Source organism: Lissotriton vulgaris, chromosome 1_2, assembly GCF_964263255.1.
Source record: "Lissotriton vulgaris chromosome 1_2, aLisVul1.2, whole genome shotgun sequence".
NCBI classification, from domain to species: Eukaryota; Metazoa; Chordata; class Amphibia; order Caudata; family Salamandridae; genus Lissotriton; species Lissotriton vulgaris.
The window spans coordinates 56,579,594-56,602,413 of NC_141686.1; the positions used below are offsets into that span (position 1 = coordinate 56,579,594).

Sequence of the window (22,820 nt, forward strand, 5' to 3'; positions counted from 1 at the left end):
CGGAGGGACAGAGCCAGGCTACGACTCTCTACCAGGGTGGCACAAGTGTCCAGAAGCCGATGGAACCGGGAGGCCATAACCAGGCGCAGGAGGCAGACACAGGGCACCGCGAACATGCCAGGGGTACCAGTTTACGTTTTTTAACTGTTTGGTGTCTGTCCTCCTTTCCTTGACCGCGTTTTATCCGCCTGGGCACCCCCAACTTTTCATGCTGAATCCACGCACACCCCACCCCAACCTTAATTTCTGATTGACTTTCTTGTTTACAATTACCCAGCACAACTTTTCGCACCAGGGCCACGTGCAGAATAGGTGGCACGTTCTGTGTTATAGTCACTTGTCTTCATCATTATAGCGGAATACACATAACGTTATAAAGATATAAAAAATAATCGGAATATTTGTGCCAAAAGAGAGGGGACGATGTATAGCTGATAAATGTGACAGAAAAAAATCTCCCAGCCTTCCTTGACTTTGACTGTGTTAACAGAAAGTTGTTTGTGGAAACGAGGGTACTTGACAACACTATTTTGTAGCTATCTAAATGTTTAATGAGTGCACGTGGGGACAGGGGAAGGAAGCGCCAGGTGGAGGAACAACACATGTTGTCATCAGCGCCTAGAGACAACTGAGTTGGTATAGTGCGCTACATGTGCGTAGCAATTGTAAACGACGATAATTATTCAGTCTGGTGGGGAGTGGGCCGCTTTCCCTGTATCCGGTCTCGCTTTCCACTCCACGGCGTCTCCAGGTTCGCACACCTGCCCTTGTCCGGGTCTCGGCTTCACCCTTCGCCTCCTGACCTCTCTGCCTTTCTGCTTTCATTTCAGAGGCTTTGAGTGACAACAGGTGACAGACTGGCAGACCTCCGCGCCCTGACACCCGGGAGCCCCGGAGGAGCGCGCACCGGCTGCTGGAGAGCTCACGGCGCCCGGGGGACACACAACACCGCCTCTTATGATTTTAAATATTGATCAGCGTTATCCATACCGCCGCCTCATTACAGGATGGCCTTCGCTAATGGGGAAACGGGCGGCTACCCTATGTACAGCCTATGCGGCGAGGCGCACGGCTCCACTCCCCGGCTGGACGGGCTGCAGGGGCGCCGGGCCACCCTGGCCGTGCTGGAGTCGGGCGCGGGCGATGAGGGCAGAATGCGCTACTCCTCGGTGGCCCTGGGCCCGGACGGCGCGGTGAACAATGGAGCGAGGATCCCCTGCAGCCCCCGGGCCGACTCCTGCACCTCAGACCCGGGCTTCCAGATGAGCCCCCCGCCCGCGCTCACAGCCAGCGAGATCCGCCGGACCTACGCCCCCAAGATCTTCTACCGCCCCTATCTGACCAGAACTAGCATGCAGGGCGATGTCTACAACTTCCTGGAAAGGCCCAGCGGCTGCAAGTGCTTCATTTACCACTTCACAGTGTAAGTGCCGCTGCCTGCTGGTGTAGTAACCACCTGTTAAGTTGTATGATCATTAATAGAGCTTGTACGGTTATTTTCTTGCTGTCTGCCCATGCTGGTAGGATTTTCTCTATTGTCAGTTTTCTCTATTGTCAATTTTCTCTATTGTCAATATTTTCAATATTGTATTTTTACTTATAGATTGGACTGTATAGATGAAACAGGATGCATGCCCTGTCTGATCTTGATGTGGGTGGGTGGTACCCCGTTACTCTTGTCACTCACCCCTTACATCCTTTCAGAGTTTTCCACTGCTGAGGACCTTTTAATGGAGGTTTCTTGGGTGGTTACAACATCTGTCAGTGAAGTTTCTTGTTTCGCCATCTAGTTTGCGCAGTGTCTCAATGTGGTGAAACAAGATTCCGTAGCAAATTATTACCTCTTCCTCAATTTTATGGTATGTTGAATATTTGTAGACCACATTACGCCCTCCCAAAGGAACCTGAAAACCTTGAGCAGTGACAGGAGAGGGAGAGGGAAGGACCCATTCGAAGAAGCCTGTTGTGAGTTGAGTTGTCTTCCTAAATGGCTAGCATCTTTTCTTAGGTGCAGGACTTGAGCATCTAACCAGCAAGTAAGGGCCAGGAATGAGGGTCTGAGAGAGGTGAGGTTTTGTTTCAGGGTCATGGCTTGTACAAGGCGGCCAGGCCTGACACTAATAAAATTGGCACTATTGGCGCACTTCTGTGAACTAAAAAAAGAGTTTGGGGTGGGAGGTCTGAGGAGGCCTGAACAAAGTAAGGTACATGGGTGGAAAGGGGAGGAAGATAAAACAGGAGACATAGTGGAGGTGGAGGACAGAAGACAGAAAACATAGACCTAATGAACGTGGAGGACACGGGGTAAACCCGCATGTACATTTGTTTTAACCTTCGCCGGTGTTTTCACTGTGTGTACAACCCCATGTACTACTGCGTGCATCTGTGAACTTCCTGTGAAGAGATGGCCCAGGATTAAATTAAATGTGTGATCATGGAAGAGGCCTGTGACAAGGAACAGAGAGATGTTTGTGAAAGACATCAAGCAGAAGATCCCAGAGAGAGACCACAAGCAGGAGCGGACACACAGGCCAGTGAGTGTGGAAGCCCAAAAGAGAGATAACTAGTAAGAGCAGGAAAGATACACATAACTGAGTAGTCCAGAAGCAAGGGACAGGTAGGTGGCCATGGGAGGACAAAACAGGGGAGTAAAAAAGAGTAGCAGAGAAGTCTCTGATAGAGAGAAGCAATGAGCAGGGGAGATAATTAGAACTGTGAGAGTCTAGCAGCAGGATTGTGATGGCAAAGGACTAAAAGCAGGATTGTTACTGTGAGATGTCCGGGACGGAGAGACAAAAACCAAAGGAGAGGCCTGTGACCTGGGAAAATAAGAGAGAGGCATGGGATAGTCAGCGATCACGAAAGGACGAGAGTCCTGTTGCTGAGAGCGCTATCCCAGGGGAAAGGCACGTGACAAAAAGGCCAGAAGCTGAAAGGGGGAGTGAGGCCTGTAGATGAGAGCATGACAAAGCCAAAAGCAGGGAAGAGATCTGTGATGGAAAGGCAGTGAGGAGAAGAGATGTCTGTGACTCTGGGAGCAAAAGAATAAGTGCTGTATTGGAGGGGCTTTCACTGTGAAATCTCAGGAACTGTTGAGCAACCCATACCATGGCAAAGCAGGCAGAGGAAAGGCCTGTGAGTGAGAGCTGAATTGGCCATCGAAAGGTGGATGACCCCTGCAGTTTTTCTATGTTATACTGAGTATTAATGTTACACCCTAGTTTTTCTAAAATAGTTCCTTTATTCACACCTTCTCTTGTTAAAACACCTTTCTGCTGCAGGAAACTGTTTTTAAACAAATGAATAAGAAGATGTGAATAAGGGAACTCTTTTAGAAAATCTCAGAAGGAATCAGTGCATTATATAATTGAAGTAATTGGTACTTTATGTCATATGGTGTGTGCTGATCATTCTTTTGCAAATGATACTATGGAGTTGGGATCCTGTATGGAAGATTGGGAGGCTGATCTTCTAGATCTGTGTTCCACTCCTATTTTGATCAACTTAATTTACTAAAAGTGACAGATGCAAATCTTTTTGCCTTTGTTTCATTCTTGTAAGTCACTTAAATGAGTTGATGTAGTTTTCTTACTGTCTGACCATGTTAGGTGGAAATTCACAGTTTTTTAATTTATTAATTGTTTGGAAATGGCAGTGGCGGTTCGATTGTAGCTTCCTTCCTCTTGAATTCAGTTTCGTTGTTTACTCCTGGAACTTCAATTGAAGTTTGCTAATTCTAGTATCATGCTGGAAGGAGCTTCTTTGATGGCTTACTCACTGTTTGATCACATTGGGTTGAGCGTCCATAGTAGTTTCATCAGATGTAAATTGTAAATGTATGTAAATGTTGGCTTCAGCTTCTGTGGTAATTTATACACTATATGGTGCTGTAGTTACTCTCTACATGATCATATTGGATGGGGAAATTCCTATGCTGCTAATTCACTTTATGATGGTGTGGGAGGGAGTCTCTTTGATAATTGATTCCCTGTATTCTTTTGTTTGTTAGAGCTGTTTTGATAGTTCACTTGTTTGTTGATCATGTCGCATAGGGCTTACATAACAACCTAGTAACTCTGAGTAATCATGAAACATGATTGATGAAAATTGGATAGATATATTCTCACTATCTCATCATATTGGATAAAGTATCCTCAGTAATTTAGGTACAGTGTCTGGAAATAGTAAATATAGCTTTAGTAGATACAAGCTGACCATCTGGTTAGGCTGCTAGAAGTGTGTGTAGTCCTACATAATAAATTATTAATTTTTCACAGTAATATCACAAGTACTCAAGGACAAAGCTGGGTTTGTTTTACAAATAGACTCTCATCTAAAACAAATAATTAATGTCTTCTTTTCACTGCAGAAAAGGACCATTACAAATAAAATGATTAGCAAATTCATTAAAGTAATCAAATGTCTGCCGGTCCATTAACTCAGAGTAAAATAAATCCCCACTGAGTTTGTACAACAAAAACAACAGAGGTTTTAATTTAATCATTGTGAATGTCCATCTATAGTATTGCCTGAAAAATTGTAATAGTGTGGAAAAGTCACGTTTAAAAAATCACTGATATTGGTTCCCTCTTCATGTTTCTTAGACATGTTTGTTAATCGTTAGTACCCTCTTCTAGTGACTCCAACTCTAAAGGTCAAAAAATCATCCAGAACCTCAGAACAAACTTGAATGGGGACTTGTTCCTGATACACATTTTGTGTGTGTAGACACATCTTCAAAAATTCAGTCTAACTTGGATATAGAAGAGTGATTAACATATTGGGACATAGACTAAGAATTGAGTTTTGAGATTATTTTTTTTATCCTGTTTGCAAAAATGTTAGAAAAGTAAGACTTTTTCAATCGGGATATGGGCCACATATAATAAATGTTTCTGTTTGATATGTAACATTAATCATATCTTATGAGCAGAAAGTGAACCTACGGGCTTCAATATGGAGCAGACATTTGTGTGTCAACCCTGACCTCATTTTGATAATTTCTGCTGACAAGAAATAGGGATCTCCTCTACGCTACTGCCTGCCAAATAAGACTTAACATTGATTAAATAGACTTTAATTAGATGTTAAAAGCATTTGATAGTTCTTATAAACAAATAGCCCTAAAAGTGCATATGTTCAATCAAAAAGAACTAGGGAACACTAAACCCTGCTGTTTCAAATAAGTGACAACATTAAAAAACAATCAATGAATGACTTTCAAACTATTCAGTTCTTTACATACTTTTTAGTGTGACATTGCACCAATTGTTTCAATGTTGAGTTAGTTCTTGATAGTTTTGGAAATAAGCAAATGTTGACCCACCTACGCAAAAACATTTTGAATCTACCAGTTTTAGTATCCTGGTAAGAGAATCATTTTTAAAATGCTTAACATTTCACTGGCCAATTTTACACTTCGAGAAATATTCGGTCGAACAAAACAGGTTCTGTTTATGTCGTCTATGTTCCTACAGAATGAAAGAACCTGTTTAACTAAACTTAAACATAATGCTATATTATATCTGCTTGTAAGCAATGTAGAATTTTTCTTTGAAAAAGTTTCAATATCTAACAATTGATATGTCTAATAAAATTTGAATGAGACAGGTAAATTTGAAGTTCAAAAAGATTCTATATGAGCAAAGGAATTGTTACTGCTATTTTGCATTTGAGGAGTGCAAACATGTTTTTGGTTCTTTCATTGTATGTATTTACCAAAGTCAAAGTTAAAGCAAAAGATGTATTTTTGTGTTTGTAATTTCACAGTTCTAATTAATTACTGCATATTTGTCGCTAAAAGATTATTGGACAAGTGAGTGACTTTGAGATACAAAATGCATTTTATTAGGTATTTCTGGACTGTGAAAGTTGCAGTTTTGTTTAATTTTATATATTTTTCTATGTTCTGTTTGTGGTTAATTTTAGAGAACTCTATAGACATTACACTGTTTGACTGTTTTGACTGTAGCAGTGATACTTTTTACACAGTCACTCCACATTCAAGAAATAAACATATAATTACGATACCTCCCTGAAAGTGCTTGTAAATGGGCTTCTGCATAAGATTAGAGAGGTCTGCCTCACCATATTTGGATGGTACTTAGATAGAACTGCAGTCGTGCAATTTACCTGGGTAGGATGGATCACATCTTGGTAGACCCATACTCACAATTTGCCCATTGATGGAAGCTTGGACGCCTATTTATGCACTGTATGGGCATGCTCAATTAATGTTTATTTTTTGTATTGTACAAACAGAAGGGGTGGAAAATGTATCTTGGTAGGCTCCTTGGGTGGAGCTTAATATCATTATTATTATATTTTTGGGGGGGCATTTGCACCTGAATCGGGATTTTAATTTGTGTGGTAAGATCACACTGGCAACGTGGTGGCAAGAAGCATCCATGAATGACCTCAATGTGTTATAAAGTATTAAAAAAGTCAAGATAATAGAACTTGATTGATTTCGCATGGATCTGAGTAGAGATGGTGCATTGCCAATTGTGCGTAAAAAACTATTGCTTGTCCATTCTTTGTCTATGGGGAAATGTCGTGGTGTATCTGGGTCATATTCACTTCCTAGCTTTGCTCTTTAGTGATTTTTTTTATCTCTACATTCTCTTAGTATGTTGGTGAGACCAGGAACATTCAATTGTCCGCAGGCTGATTTTTAAAGATCCAGAGTAGGTGGTGGCTTACCTGCTCCGAGGACCACTTTAATTATGCGCGAGCGCAGAACCACATTGGGCAGTGATGAATTCATGATGTTGTATGAAAATAGTATTTACACAACGTAATATGCAAGTGATGGTACTCAGTCAGGCATGTTGCCATTTTCCACTGATTATTATCACATTTTAATCTAGACACTGGCAAAAACGGATTCTAATGCTTCAGCATATACTGATCATTTTGAGAAATAAACTATAAGCATCACTCTTGAGACATTGCTTATTTAAGAGATAACGTTTGTATTTGGGGTAATACTAAACATTTTACCAATTCTCTCACAGAGATGAATCTCAGCCCTTGACTTAAGACGTGTGCAGTTTGAGTCTACAAAGTCAAGGCTGCAGGCTTTACAAGGAGGGCTATCTGGAAATGTGAAGTTCTGTTGATCGTGCAAGAAAGACTAGGTGGAAACAACTGACTCAGAATGATGTGCTTTGTCTACCCTGAGACAACAAATTATGTCTCTGCTCTCGGTGTAAAATTGATAGAGGGTAGCGTGCTTCCTTCCATGGGGGAGGGCCAGCAGACCAAATCTATATTTGTCTATCTATATTTTTAGCTGGCTATGAGGTAATGTTGCATGTATGCATGGAATATGTCTAAAGTCTTTAATATGAATTGTTAAAGGAATTTTAGTATTGATAAACATTTTTTAATTGTCTATTGTAAATAATTTTATGTATGAATTAAGCCACTGAGAATTCTGAATTGGCTGTTAATTCTTTGATAATAGTAGCAGGACACGGATAGCCATGCATTTGCTGTCTTATGGTTTTTTGTGCAGTTAAGTTGGGTGCCTTTGGGGCGTCCATCTTCTTTCTCCTGCACCGCATATAATCAGCCGAGCGTGAATAGCCATTCATAGTTCTCATTGACTATGTAATAGGGCTTGAGGAGGTATCGGTTGTTTTTTAACATGTGATTTAGGGCCAGATGTAGGTAGCCCTTTACCGGTCGGAAACGGCCGAAAATACAGATTTTCGGCCGTTTCCGACCGGTAAAGGGCTATGGAGATGTAGGGGCCAAAAAACGTACATTTTCGGTAATTTTACCGAAACGTTAAAATTACAGAATCGGTAAATTTACCGATTCTGGACATTTTACCGATTTGGTAAATTTCCATTCGGTAAAAATACCGAAAATGTATTTTGTGTTGTAGGTAGCACTTCTAACAGTGCTACAGGGCCTTTAAAATTCGGTATTTACCATGCAATACAATTACATGGTAAATTACGAATTCTTGTGTACATGCACATTTGTGCATGTACACCTGTGCCATGTGGCACACAGACATGCCCTAAGGGCATGTCTGTGTGCCACATGGCGCAAAAGCCAGTTACAGGGGTGCAACAGGGTAACAAAGTGACACCCTGTCCCCCTTAGCAATTCGGTATTTTTTACCGATTCGGTAAATACCGAATCGGTATTTGCTATTGAATCCTATGGGCTTCAAGGCCCATAGGATTCAATAGCAAATACCGATTCGGTATTTACCGAATCGGTAAATACCGAATCTTACCAATTCGGTAAAAAATACAGAATTTTTACCTACATCTCATTTACAGATTCATAAATACCGAATCAGTAAAATTCGGTATTTATGAATCGGTAAATGAGATTTAACTACATCTGGCCCTTAGTGGCTTAGTAGCCGACTTTGGAATGGATGGACCTCAGTTATAATCAGCGTTAACGCTGGACTGAAAATGATGTTGTGCGGTCACATCTTAGAAAGTAAATCCAAAAATCAGATATGTAATGTCCCACTTAATGTACACAGGCGAATATCGCCTTCCAACTCCAATACCCGCAATAAACGTACAGTGCACCTTTGGTCTCCAGCTAGGCTCACACTATGTACAGAGGAACACAAAAACACACAGATCCTTTGGATGGCTATTCTTGTTGGTACTTCAGAGGTTGTGTGGCTTGACCTTTGGATTACTCCATGTCCTTAATTGTGTTGTTTTCGGAGGGTTCCACTAATATTTGACAGTGATGTAATGTTATCTAACACCAAAAATGTAACCTGTGCGAGGACATTTATCATCTTTCGGGTCTTTGAACTTGTGCATCCATTTAATTACTGCCACCACGTTTGAATGGGGTATAAGCTTCAATTTCTCTACTCTCTCTATCCATCATATATGGAGTTTCTAATGTTATTTATCAATTGAATCAGAATGCACTCTGTTCACAAAAAGTAGAAGAAATGTAATCCCATAGGTTTCCTTCTATGGTTTGAGTACATTTCTGGCTACTATAGAATTCACAAAGAATTTCACAACTCATCCTGAAAATCAGTGAAAAATCCACTCGCAGTTTGTGGGTGTTCATAGTTTGAAGGTGTTTACACGTGAGTCAAGAGCGCTGCAAATGCAAGTCTACAAGTTGTGTTTGCAAAATATGAATTTACAGTCATAACACAATATATCTGTATTCCATAGTCCAATTTTATTGCTTAACCCCTTCGGTGCTGATGACGGCCCCCAGCCGTCATGCATTACCGTGCTCGTGTGCTGATGACGGCTGGTGGCCGTCATGAACCCGCCCACTTTGAAAAACGCCGCACAGGCGCAGAATCGCGGCCGCACCCAAGGGGTTAAATGGCTTTGTAATTTGACAGTCATTGTGTCAAGGAGCTTTTCACAATTCTCTTGCTACCCGCACCCACCCTCTGACATTGGCATAGTCCAATATTGAGTGCGTCGCCAGCATATGCCACGTTTGGCTGTTATCTTCTCTGACTATACACTGTTCATATATACTCCAGTACACAATACACAATATATTTTACATTTGCTATGCATACTGAAAATAAAAACTAATACAAATGTAAAACGAAAGTTGTAACCAGTCTTGTATTTTTTAAATGAAGATAATTACCTTTCACTCTCTGTAAAGTGCTACACATCATTTAGTATTAGGGCAGCATTATAGAAAATGAAAGACTAATAGAGAAAATGGAGCAAGGCTGACTATATCTATAATATTAAATATGACCATTAAAGTGTGTGAAACATACTCCTGGGGCCCTGGTCTGACAGTGGTTCAGATGCTAAGGGAGTTATCTTACACACGCAAAAGTACACACAAGTCCAACACCATTTGAGGCCTCCTCGAGTGGCAGGCACAGTCCTGCTTCACACCTGGGGGAAAGGTTTCCCATTGGATATGCGTGACTGAAAAACGCATTGCCTTTTATTGGGTTACATTTGGACACCTCCTTGGATTTATTTTCTTGCCCTTGTAGGGTCCCAACAGCAGTATGTTTCTTGTTTTCAGTATCCCCGAGGAAATACTGAGTCCGATTAATGTGTCCACTGTGAGAAAATGAGTGAGGGTAGTAGAAGTGCGTACAGCTGTTGCTGTACCCTGAGCGCTTCTTCCTGCGCAGCTCTGCTGAAGGGGGTTGCTGTCTAAGACTGCCACAGTAGATGAAGCAGCAGCTGTCTTGGTGCATATGTTGAGTAAACCTTTGTACTGAAAAGACCTCCAAGGTTTTCGGAGTGAACTGGTTGCAGTAAGTAGGGCTGTGGGCATGGCCGGATTGGGAGCAGCAACCAGAGCTGGCAAATTGCTGCTCGGCCAGGAATGGCGGGGGGTGCTAGTGAGAAGCACCGCTCCCGCTTTGTTACAGGGGGACAATATTGCAGCACTGCTGCAAAACCGTCCCCCAGTAACAAAACCGTCCCCCACAGATACAAAACCGCTCCTCTGGCCCACTGGGGAAATGCCCATTGCCCACTACGGTCAGTCCGGACCTTGCTGTCTGTCACAAAAGGAGGGGGACCAGGCCGCTTGTAGGCCCGGCATACCTGCTCCCAAGAATCAAGTCTATCAACAAAAGTATGCAGTTCTTTAGAAAAGAAAGGGAGAATATGTATCAGGTCAGTTTCTAAGAAACCCAGGCAAGAGGGTTGGCTCTTTTAGGAACTGGGGCCCTCGTACAACCAGGTGGGTGTCATGCTTCCCCATGCCCCTTGATGCAGCATGACGCTCACCTGATACTAGCCTGATACATATTCTCTCTTTCTTTTCAGAGAAACTGCATACTTTTGTTGATACAGTAAGCAGGAACCACATTAATAAGATTGTAGTCCTGTGCATTTTGTCATTGTGCACTAAATGGATCCTTTTGAAGGCTCATCAGTTTTCCAGAAAGCGTTTTCTGAACGTCTGTAGTTTTGTAGTCCAGCAGAGCTTCTGGGACAGTCTTTTGCCCTGCTGCATAAGGTGTTGTCAAACTAAAGTATAGGATAGGTCCCCTTCCTAGGATATAACCATGACAAAGGTGTAAACACCATTCATGTCTGTGGATAGTAATTTAAAGTTGCAAAGAGCACCAGTTTAAGCCTATTCAAGGACAGGCCTTATGACTATCTCTTTATGGACTGTTTTATAGATGGAGGGAGGAAGAAATAAACTTTGCATCGAACCTCAACCTGGCAAGCACCAGGGAAGCTAAGTATTGTTATGTTATGTTAGTGAGGCTTGTAAAGCGCACAGTCACCAAAACGGTCTCAGGGCGCTGAGGGGGAAACGTGGTGATACAAGGGAGCAATCCTATTATCCAGGACAAATTACAAGGACATCACTTAGGAGTATGCTCGCCTGAATAACCAGGTTTTCAATGCTTTCCTGAATTCTAAGTAGCAGGATGCTGACCTTATATCAGTGAGGAAGGCGTACAAAAGGTTAGGGGCAATGACTGAGAAACTGGTTTCGTCCTGTCTCTTCCTCCTGAATTTAGGAATAGACATGTAGTCCCGATGGGCAAAGCGTAAAGAGCGCATAGGGGTGTATTTATGTAGTCAGGAGGGGACAAAAGAAGGGCTTTTATTGTAGAAGGCTTTGAAAGTGATACATCCTACTTTGAATATTGTTCTCTGTTCTACAGGCAGCCAATGAAGATTTTTCATGAGTGGAGTGATATGACAACGTTGTGGTTGCTGATGGATAAGACATTCTGCCTGGTTCTTAACAATTTGGACATAACACAAAATATTAGTACAGTGGCACTTATCTAGGATTGATAAGACGTGTATTTGATGCTACAAGATTTTTAGCTTTTTACACGTAAATAAACTCAAAGGAGCTTCAACTGTAGATTACTCTCTGTGAAAAGTCATTCGTTTAGCGAAAGAGGAAACCTCACAAACTTTTTTGTGTCATTCTTCATCGTTGGAGTCCTCTCCTCACCCCGGTAGGACAGTGCCACCAAGGCGGACTCAACTTCCTCGAAGACTGTCTAGACAGGAGGGAGTTGTTACATAAATCTTACTTGACCACACCAACAGAAGTGGGGATCCAGACGTAAACTTTAAAATACCTTAGTGTGCCTTGGGTATTACCTTTATTCTGTAGGACAGTATGTTTGATTAAAAATCAAAGTTAGGTGGGTAGCTAGAGTGCAATGGCTCACACCCATCCACTACATGCCAACATGTTTCTGCCTGTGGGTAAATTGCCCAAAAGGTCTGGGGCATTCGTCAGGGCATGTGTATCCCTTGTGGTGATATGTTTCTAAACAATCTAACCTTTGGACTAATTTAGTAAGTCAGGTAGGCTACCTAATATGGCCCTTCCCGTCTGTCCTACCTGTTTGTTTGGACCCATTCACGATCCTAGTGAGGGCAACTGGAGCTGGGCTGGGAACTACGGAGCTCCATCCAACTTTATTTCACCGGCCTTTCCTATCTCCATAGACCATGCCTTAGTATTATCCGAATAAATCACTGCATTTTTTAGAACAAGGCTCGGGAAAGAGAAAAGGGAAGAGAAAAAGAGGATCCTGGCAAAACTGGGATGGATGGAAAGACAACAATCCATTGCGAGAGGAGCAACCGAGCACGAGCAAATCGTAGCCCCCCACAAAAGTTTGTGATAAACCTCAGCAAGCAAATCCTCCCTAACACAGAAAACTTGGTTCTGAACAAAGGATTAGGTTTTGTCCCCACACCTAAGGAATACGTCTTTAAACTAAAAACGGAAACAGCTCGTTTTTTGAGAAACTTTAGACTTAAAGACTTTTTCCAAAACAGACCTCCTAATGAACAAGAGATCAATAAAGGGGCACGATAAAAATTTACATTCATTCCCTCTTCTGCCGCAATGCCGATAGAAGTTCTGGCTTTTGAGAAATCGGTGAATAGAGAGGTTGATAATCTATCAGGCAACACCTGGAAGGGTTTCAACACTTAAGCAAAATTGAAAGAAGGGCAGTGACGATATTGGGATCGGATGACTCTATTGTCATCAAACCAGCTGATAAAGGAGGAGCCATAGTGATCCTCCCAAAAGATATGTACCACGATGAGTGTATCAAACCACTGAAGGACACACAACATTACAAACAACTGAGCAGGGATCTGGAAAGCGAAGTGCTAGAGGAAGTAACATTCAAAGTGAATGAGGGCCTAGATAAGGGTTGGATTACAAAACAAGAGGCAGAGTTTGTAATCCAAAGAGAGCCACAAACTCCTTATTTCTACACAATACCAAAGGTGCACAAACAAAAAGTTCCACCCCCAGGCAGACCTATAGTCTCAGGAATTGGCTCTATTATAGAGCCACCTTCACAATTCTGTGCCTTTTTCCTGAGTACACTGGTGAAGAAAAAGCCAACATACTTACAGGATACCAAGGATGTTCTGAATCTGAATAAACCTTTTCGTTTTGACACTTCAAAAGAACTACTCCTTAAATTTGATGTTGAATCCCTCTGCAAAAATATCCCGCAAGAGGCAACACTACAGGTGGTGGAGAGAATCTTCAATACCATAGATGGAATTCCATTATCCCTCGGGATTTTGTTCTGATCTAACACACCTAGCTCTCACATGAAACTTTTTTGAAATTGAGGAACAACACTACTTACAGGTACATTGTACTTCAACGGGGAGCATCTTCACTCCCAATCTTGCCTGTCTGTATGTCTACACTTTTGTAGCAGAATATATCCAAAGTGAACGCAACCTTTTTCAAACAAATATACGGCTCTGGAGACTATATTGATGATGTGTTGGTAATATGAAAGGCACACCAGCAGAAGCCATGAAAGATTTGAAAGGAGCACTCCCTTATGTTATAGTCTTAATCCATTTATGCACATTTACCAGGCGTTCTTCTGAGGCATGCACACTGTCCCTGTGTACCTATAACTAAACTGATATGACTTCATGTGTTTCCACTTGGCCTCTGTGCACTGTTGCCTAACCATAAATTGATTAAAATCTCAAACTGGAAATATATGCTAATACTGCACTTTGTTGCAATTTAAATTAACTGTGATTTCCACAATACAGTATTCATGTCATCAAAACACTTTTTCCTTTTATTTTGTTTACATCACAAATCCATTCTTTCTGTACATAAATTACATGTGCATCACATTAAAAATAATTTTTTGCAGAACTGCCCTATGCATTTCATGCCCCATCGGCCCTTCTTCAGGGGATTAATTTGTAAACAAAAAATAAAACATGCTCTCATTATCATAGAACCCATGTATGGGTGAAGCAATCAATACTTATATACCTTTAGAACATTGTTGTAACGTCAGATACGATCTACTGATTATGCCCAAAGTGATATGATCTAGTACTGAAACAGATCCATGTTTGGTTAGTGAAAAAAGTGAAAGCAAAGAAAGCAATGGAAGCGCTGGTTACTAGAAAACACCTACATAATAATAACAAAACAAGCACTACTTTACACCAAGGTGTCTCCAGTGCACAAATCATAAACCTGTGTTCTAGTGATGAAAGTGCACAATAAATAAAATACAGGCTTACTGTTATACCTCTCAGACCCGGACTGGCCGTTGCAGGCACCGGGCAATCCTCTGGTGCGCCACAAGGGTGGGGGCCGGTTTTGGGCCCTGGGGGCTGGTTTTGTTACAGGGCCATTTTTTCAGCATGGCTGTAAAATCGTCCCTGTAACAAAATCGGCCGAAAACCGACCCCAGCAAAGAGCTCAGTCGCACCCGCTGGGGGCCAGCCGAGCACTTTGCCTGGGCCGGTTTTGGTTCTCAGTCCCGCCCTGATTCCGCTATGTAATGGTATGTGCAAATCGATGAGGAAATCTAAGAATATAACACATGATCATGCTTAATTAACAAGTTACTCTACTATCGAGATCTAAATCACGCTGATAAGCGGAACCAGCACACCACTGACCTGGATATGCTAGCTCAAAACTCGGGCCACTGCTTCTTATGTTACTTGTCCAAAGGCTCTCGCCTGCCGGAGATGAGTCTGTAAAAATACAAAAAGATACGATCTACCACCACGTAAATGGACCATACGTTTTAACTTTAGGGTCCTGCGAAGGTAATACTAACGGTTAGAATCGGATGAAACAGATGTAGTGTTCAGCTCCGTTCGGACTCCTTCGTACCAGTAATGCCCTGAGAACTCAACGCGGGCATGTTTCACCAATGCACGACGCCTCTTAGTCCAAAAACCTATAGTTATCAACAACGGATTTCATGCCAAAGTGCTAAAACTCAGACGCCATGATGAAATCGCAAACACCTCCTATACTGCACATACGTCCTGCTGTTAAGTGTACAAACCTATGTCTAGACAGTATGCTGCATACTAGTTATTCAGAAATAATTATACAGGCTAGCAGAAGCCACCATCTTTGCCAATTTGTTGAATGCCCTTGATCCACACCTGCGATTCACAATGTCAGTGGGAGGTAATGAGCTCCCTTTTCTAGACCTTCTGATACAAGCAGGACATGGTAAGCTTACAACTGAAGTGTATTACAAACCAATGGATCAGAATATTCTGTTGCACTTCGATAGCTTCCACCCTCGTAGTCTATGAGAAAACCTACCAGTAGACCAATTTCTCCAGCTACGACGCACTTGTACGGAGAAAGAATAGTATAGAACACACACCAACAAATTGCATACAAAACTCCTTGAAAATAATTACCCTAAAAGACTAGTAAAGGGACTGACAAGAGAGCCCTTAACAACAACAGGGATCACCTTCTCGAAACTTGGCAAAGACAAGATTATGATCGACCAATCCATGTCTCAACCTATAACATGCTATGAAACGGCCTTCAAGAAAGTAATTAAGGGAAACTGGATGATACTGCAAACAGAAGGGGTCTTAAGATCGAGAAGCCCATGTTTTCATTCAGAAGAGGGACCAGCATAAAAGATGTGTTGGTACATACACGCCCCCAAAAAATCCCTGACAAAAACACACAGTCTACCATATGGAGCCTCCCTCCACCTTCAGGACATTTGCCATGTCTTAGGACACCATGGAAGATAAAAATCTCACAGACTGCAACTTTAAAAATGTATACTACATAATCAAATGTCGATGTAACCTTTTGTACGTGTGAATGACAACAAGACAAGTCTGCATCAGGATAACAGAACACCACAGTACTGTTCGGTGCAAGAGAGAAGCCATCCGACTAACACAGCACTACATGGCAAAAGGCCACAATGAAAGCGATAAGCTTGAATCCAGTGGCAAAGTGAGCAAGGGACCCACGTCTGGGCATACCCTGCCAACTTAGGCTGAACAAAGCAAAACCAAAGGGGATGATGGACGGAGTGTTAAACATTGCAAGAACTCACCCCCAGTCAACTGATCCGGGTTTAATGGCCATGTATGAACTGGGGTGGTGGAGGGAGCTAAAGAATGATGATGGATTAAACCCCGATCAGTTAACTGGAGGTGAGTGTTTGATTTGCTCAAACGCTCCGTCCATCAACCCCTCTGGTATTGCTTTGTTCGCCCTAAGTTGGCAGGGTATGCCCAGACATGGGTCCCTTGCTCACTTTGCCACTGGATTCAAGCTAGCCTGGCTGATGAGGGTTATGAACCCGAAACCGGTCCCAGGATGCTTGTTTCCGGTCCAGGGAAAACATAGCTTGGCAGTTGTTCGGGCTGGACTGTTACCATGAGGCACAGGGTCAGACTGATTTGCATATGGCCATGTCTGAACTGGGGTGGTGGAGTGAGCTAAAGAATGATGATGGATTAAACCCAGATCAGTTCACTGGGGGTGAGTGTTTGATTTGCTCAAACGCTCCGTCCATCATCCACTTTGGTATAGCTTCAGTAATCTGCACATCATAAATCGAGAGATAGGAGTAATAACTTTGTCTCCAATTCAACGGAAAATGACCCACACAGGCCGTTTTAAAAAACAGGAAAAGGTTATAGCATTTAAATATATGGGACTACGATAGCCTGAAAGGAGGACTGCATCCCCCATGAGCACTCGGGACCGGTAAAGAGCTTGGGTACCTGGAATCATTTCCTATCCCGCTTTGACATGTGAGGCAGAGGGTCGTACACTGAACAGTTAAAATCCTCAACGCACACGCAGCTCCTTGTACCATCGGTACAGAGCCGGCATGGACTAGGTAACACAGATGGGTGGTTCTTTTGACGAAGTAAGTTGGGTGGATACACGTGGGGGCAGATCTCTTTTGGATACATATTTTTCATGTTGAAAACTAATTTTTGACCGCATCGCTGATCCCTTAAAATACTGTAAAAAATATTCTTGTCATTGATGAGCTGATGGATTTATATACCTATACCAATTAATACACATATAATGGTTTCCCATTATTGTAGGAGCTGTTTACAATCTTTCAAGCTGGTTTTCAGCAGATTCTTCGACAGTATGAATTAAACTAATGATGACATGAACAATCTATTAATTTTCGCTGTGTAGTGGGTGTGGCTAACCACTCAACTGAGAGAGGCTAGAGAATTACACTAGTCTGCAATGTAATGGAATTTATTTGAAGCACAATTAGAAACCCTGAGGCATATTATCAAGGGGGTTTATCTCCGCTTTTTTGGCTTTAAAAGCCAAGAAAGCGGAGATAAAATTATCTCCCTATTACCTAGCTGTCGCTAACACCAGTTAGCGACAGCTAGTAGGAGATAGCGACCATCTTGGGCCCCGCTTTGCATGTCAGTGATATTTATCACTAATGACATGCAAAGTGGGCGTGCCAAGATGTTAGCGACTGGAAACAGTCGCTAACATCGCTATCTCCTATTACCAACTTTTGGGGATATTCGCGCTAAGTGCGAATATCTCCAAAAGCTAACACCTGTCCCTGAGCAGTTCTTAGCCATGTTATCCAATGATAGGTGGATAACATGGCTAAGAGCATTAGCTCGGTAATGCATGAATATCGCTGACTTTTCAGCGATATTCATGCATTTCGGCCGATTTTTATCGCTTAGGAGATATACCTTGATAATAGCAAGGTTCCTAAGCGATAAAAATCGCCGCAGCTCGGCGATAAAAATATCGCCGCTAAACCAACATAGAAATAATTATCGCAAGTTGTTGGTAATATGCCCCCCTATTTTTTGCCTCTTCAACAGAAAATTGTTTTTCAAATGTTACTCTTTCTCTGTTAGTGTGTGACTATAAAAGACCCCTCCCCTCTGTGACCATGATGCTGATATCCCCTAAAAACTAGGGTAAGAAATAGTTTGTAATGTTTTCAAAAATATTGTTTAGTGTCTATAATGATATATCCTGAATGATAGTTTCAAGCAGGCCAGTGGCCATTGCACTATAGCTCCCATGGAATTCTCCATATCCTGGAAACTGCTGACAATAAACACTTGCATGAGCATGGTTTTAGATGTCTCTATCATTTCTGACCGAACTGTTCTTTTTTGGTTAATCCCAGGTCTCTGTAGTAAGGTCATTAGAGCTCTTTAGAGTTAATTATCCCTTCTCTTTCTTTATTGTTTCTTCTTTATATTTTTTCAATGTAGGTTTCAAGTTCCCACCAACCAACGAACAGGAAAGACAGATGGGAAGGTCCTTATTTTTTTAATTGGGTTTATAAAGCGCATGGCTGCCCTCGAGCGTCCCAGCGCTATTAAAATAATAAACAATAATGATAATTGCAGAGAACTCAGGAGGGGAAAGATCTAAGATGTGTTAGGGAAAAGGAAGGTTTTAAGTGCCTTTCTAAATTTCGGATAGGAGGCTTCCATCCGGAGCTCCCTAGGAAGTGCATTCCATTTCTTTGCCGCATTCAGCGAGAACCGGCGACCTCCTGAACGTGCTTTCCTCACTCTAGGAATGGTGGCCAGGTTTTCTCCCTCGGACCGCAGGGATCGGGCTGGTTTGTAGGGGCAGATCATGTCTCTCAAGGCCGGAGGGCCTTTACCTTGCAGTGTCTTGTGTGCAATGCAGAGTGATTTAAAGGAGACTCGCTCCTGAATTGGGAGCCAGTGGAGAGCTCTTAACAGAGGTTTAGCTGAGGCCCGCCTTGATGCCCCCATGAGCAGCCGGGCTGCGGCGTTCTGTACTCGCTGAAGAGTATTAATGGAGGCCTGAGGTGCAGCCAAAAAGAGGGCGTTACCATAATCCAATCTAGATAGGATTAGACCCTGGATAAGTAACTTTCTTGATTGGAAAGGCAGAAGAGGGAGTACCCTCCGTACTGCTCGGAGAAGGCCAAAGCAACCTCCGGCAACTTTCTCTGCATGGGTCTTAAACGTTAATTGAGGTTCAAACCAAACCCCAAGACTTTTGATTTTTTCCTTAGGTGGAGGGAGTTCACCCATGCAGGGGGGCCAGAGCTCAGCGGGCAAAGATGTCGCTTGACTACCCAGAAGCATGATCTCTGTCTTAGCTCCATTTAATTTGAGCTTAGAATCAGTCATCCACACGGAGACTGCAGTTAGACATTTGAAGAGATCATCTGGGCATCCCCCTTGGCGTGCCAGCGAGACGACAAGTTGTGTGTCGTCTGCGTAGCTGATGGATTTGATCCCAAAGGGGGCAATTATCTCCTCTAACGGTGCCATGTAAACATTAAACAGTGTGGGGCTCAGGGAGGAGCCCTGAGGAACCCCACACTGAAGAGGAGTGGATTTGGACATGGAACCATTTTCCCATATCCTGAAAGATCGTTTTTCCAGAAATGATTCCAGCCATTTGAGGGCAGATCCTGTGATGCCCAGGTTGGCGAGACGTTTGATCAAGGTTATATGGTCCACAGTGTCGAATGCAGCGCTTAGATCCAGGAGGATCAGAGCCGCTGATCCCCCTGAGTCTAAGATGCATCTGGCCTCCTCTGTCACCACTACGAGGGCCGTGTCGGTGCCCTGGCCTGGGCGAAAGCCTGTTTGAGAGCTGCTCAATAGACTATTAGTCTCTAGATAACCAGAGAGCTGCCTATTCGCCAGTTTTTCAGCCACTTTGCCCAATCCCGGGAGCAGGGAGATGGGGCGAAAGTTGGCCAAATCCGAGGTGTCTAAACCCGGTTTCTTTAAGAGCGCTTTGATTTTGGCCTGTTTCCAACTCGGGGGAACAATGCCTGTGGAAAATGAGATGTTTAGAAGTTCTGTGGCAATAGGGGCTATAGTACTCAGAATCTGTTTGAGGATGTGCATCGGGGCAGGGTCGGAAGGGGAACCACTTTTTATGTTCGAGAGAGTGGTGCAAAAGTCTTCCCTGGTTATAGCGCTGAACGTTTTAAATTGCGGACTAGTAGACGCGATGGAGATGGAAGGTGTTGCGGAAGATTGAGGGAGGCTGTCAAGAATTTTCTGTATCTTTCCATCGAAGAAGTCTGCTAGTTGGTCGCACCTGGCTTCGGGCTCATTATGCGTGGTGCTTGGGACTGGAATTTTAAGAAGCTGGTTAACGATTTTGTACGTTTCCCTGGAGGAGTTGGCTGACAGTCTGATTTTCTCCTCAAAGAATTCTGCCTTTGATTTCTGTCGTGCGGCTTTATAGAGCCTCAGAGCTGCCTGATAGGAGGTCTTGCTGCTAGGTGCCCAATCTTTCCTCCATGTCCGTTCGGATTTTTTACAGGCCTTTCTTAGCTCTCTTAGTTCGGCCGTGAACCAGGGGGATTTAAAAGTGCTACTCTTTTTTATGATTGATTTAAGAGGCAGAACCGTGTCCAGAGAATTCGTGAGCCAATTATGGAAATTTGTGTCTGCTTGTAGGACATCGGATCCAACTTCGGGAATGGACTGTTCAAGGGCAGTTTTCAGGCTTTCCACCGAAAGCCTAGGCCAGGCTCTTTGAAGTGTGCGAGGATGAGGAGCCTTGGTCTTTTCGGGAAAAATTTCCCAAAAAAAAAAGGCACGGCGAAGTGGTCCGACCAAGGTAAGGGCAGCAGAGATTTCAGTGCGAGCTGGGAGTTGTTAGAAAAGATCGGGTCCAGCAGGTGGCCTTTATTGTGGGTGGCTTCCTTGTTTAAGAGCTCGTTTAGGGAGCTTATTAGGTAGACTTCCTGACTAACTAAATTAGTCTAGAAGTTAGATTTTTTAGAAACATAACACCACAAGGGTTCCACATGCCCTGACAAATGCCCCAGACCTTTTGGGCTATTTACCAACAGGCAGAAACATGTTGGCAGGTAGTGGATGGGTGTGAGCCATTGCACTCTAGATACCCACCTAACTTTGATTTTTAATCATACCTAGTGTCCTAAAGAATAAAGGTATCACCCAAGGCACACTAGGTATTTTTAAGTTTACGTCTAGATCCCCACTTCCGTCGGTGTTGTCCAGTAAGATTTATGTAAGAAATCCCTACTTTCTAGTCAGTCTTTGAGGAAGTGGAGTCCGCCTTGGTGGCACTGTGCTACTGGGGTGGAGATAGGACTCCTATAATGAAGCATGACATTCAAAAGTGTATGAGGTTTCCTCTTCCACGAAGGGTGACTTTTCACATAGAGTAATCTAAGGTTGAAGCTTCTTTGAGTTTATATAAATGTAAAAAGCCCCAAATCTTGTAGCATCAAATATACAGGTTATCATACCTAGATGAGTGGCACTGTAATAATATTTTGTGTTATGTGCAATGAATGAAGGGACGTACGGTGTCATACCCTTCTCCTCTCCTTCAATTAAATGATTTGGGGCTTTTAACAAGGCATTTAGGTAGTCCAGCATAGAGGGAGCTGGCATAGTCGATCACTTGAGATGACGAGGGCAATCACCGGCTGGATGAGGGCCTAAAGGTAAGACATTTGGCATTTTTTTTTATTTTAAGCAGCATAAGAAAGGTAGAAGAGATCACTGAGCCAATTTGAGCCTTCATAGAGAGTTCAGCATCGATGCTCACTCCAAGACTTTTTTACTGCTTTTTTGGTCTCACCTGACCCAGCGCTTGAGCTGGTCTGGCCAGACCTTAAGTAAGAAGGGCTTAAAAAAATGCTACCACCGGCTACAGCTTGCAGTGCATGTGCGCGCGCGCGAGATTGAGCAGAGGTGGCATATGGCGTGATTACTGCTGCGCGCGTACCACTCGCGCACATGCACTGCAAGCTGTGGCCGGCAGTAGCATTTTTCCCCGCGCGATCACTTTCGCTTTCACGGCCACACGGCTGTTACTTTTACGGCCGCGCGTCCAATGCTTGTTACTATCTATTTCTCGTGTTCCAGCTTTTTTCTTGCCAGGCTTGTTCAGCACGCAGCGTTCCCCACCTTCTGGCTGCCACGTGGCAACCTTTCTGAATCAGTGCCTGGGTGTTCCTTTCTCAGCGTTGCCTTGCTTCTTTACATACGAGTTTTCATTACTGTGCACTTTTTACTGTGCTTTTCCCCCCGTTTTTCTCTTTTGTTCTTGGCCTTTCTTGCACTGATTTCGATGTATGCAGACATTTCAAGACACAGCTGTTCAAGCCAACTACTGGTTCCCCCCATGCGCGCCAGACCGCCCGGTTTCTTTGTCAGGGTGCTCGGCAGTGCCTGGTCTCTAGGGCGGCCCCGGTCTCTGGGTCTCTTCTCGGGTTGTTTCATATTCGGCCTCTGCCGCAATGCAGGAGAGCTTCCTTGCGGCCTCGTGCTGGCTGCAACCTTCGCCCAGAGCCCTTTTACCTTACGTGGCGGCTTCGGCTTCCCAGCTTGGATCAGAAAACGAATCTCTTCCCAGGCGATATCTCCCCCAGAGTCTACTGCTGCACCAGAGGGTTCTCTTGTTGCCTCACGGTACTATCCAGGCTCCAGGATGTTCTGTCCTGGTGGCTGAATCTCGCTGGGACTATCCTATCCACTGAGGCCTCGGACTTCGGCGACATTGCCTCCCACGGCCTT

General features: G+C 43.3%; 1 protein-coding gene across 1 annotated transcript in view; it reads left to right on the forward strand.

Moving 5' to 3' along the window:
• Window positions 1–1,007: 1,007 nt before the first annotated feature.
• LOC147733911 (potassium voltage-gated channel subfamily KQT member 1-like) overlaps window positions 1,008–22,820 on the forward strand; it is a 911,116-nt gene continuing 889,303 nt past the window's right edge. The window contains exon 1 of the mRNA XM_086952463.1: window positions 1,008–1,423. Within this exon, the coding sequence (XP_086808589.1) occupies window positions 1,008–1,423 (416 nt within the window). The remainder of the gene's footprint in view (window positions 1,424–22,820) is intronic.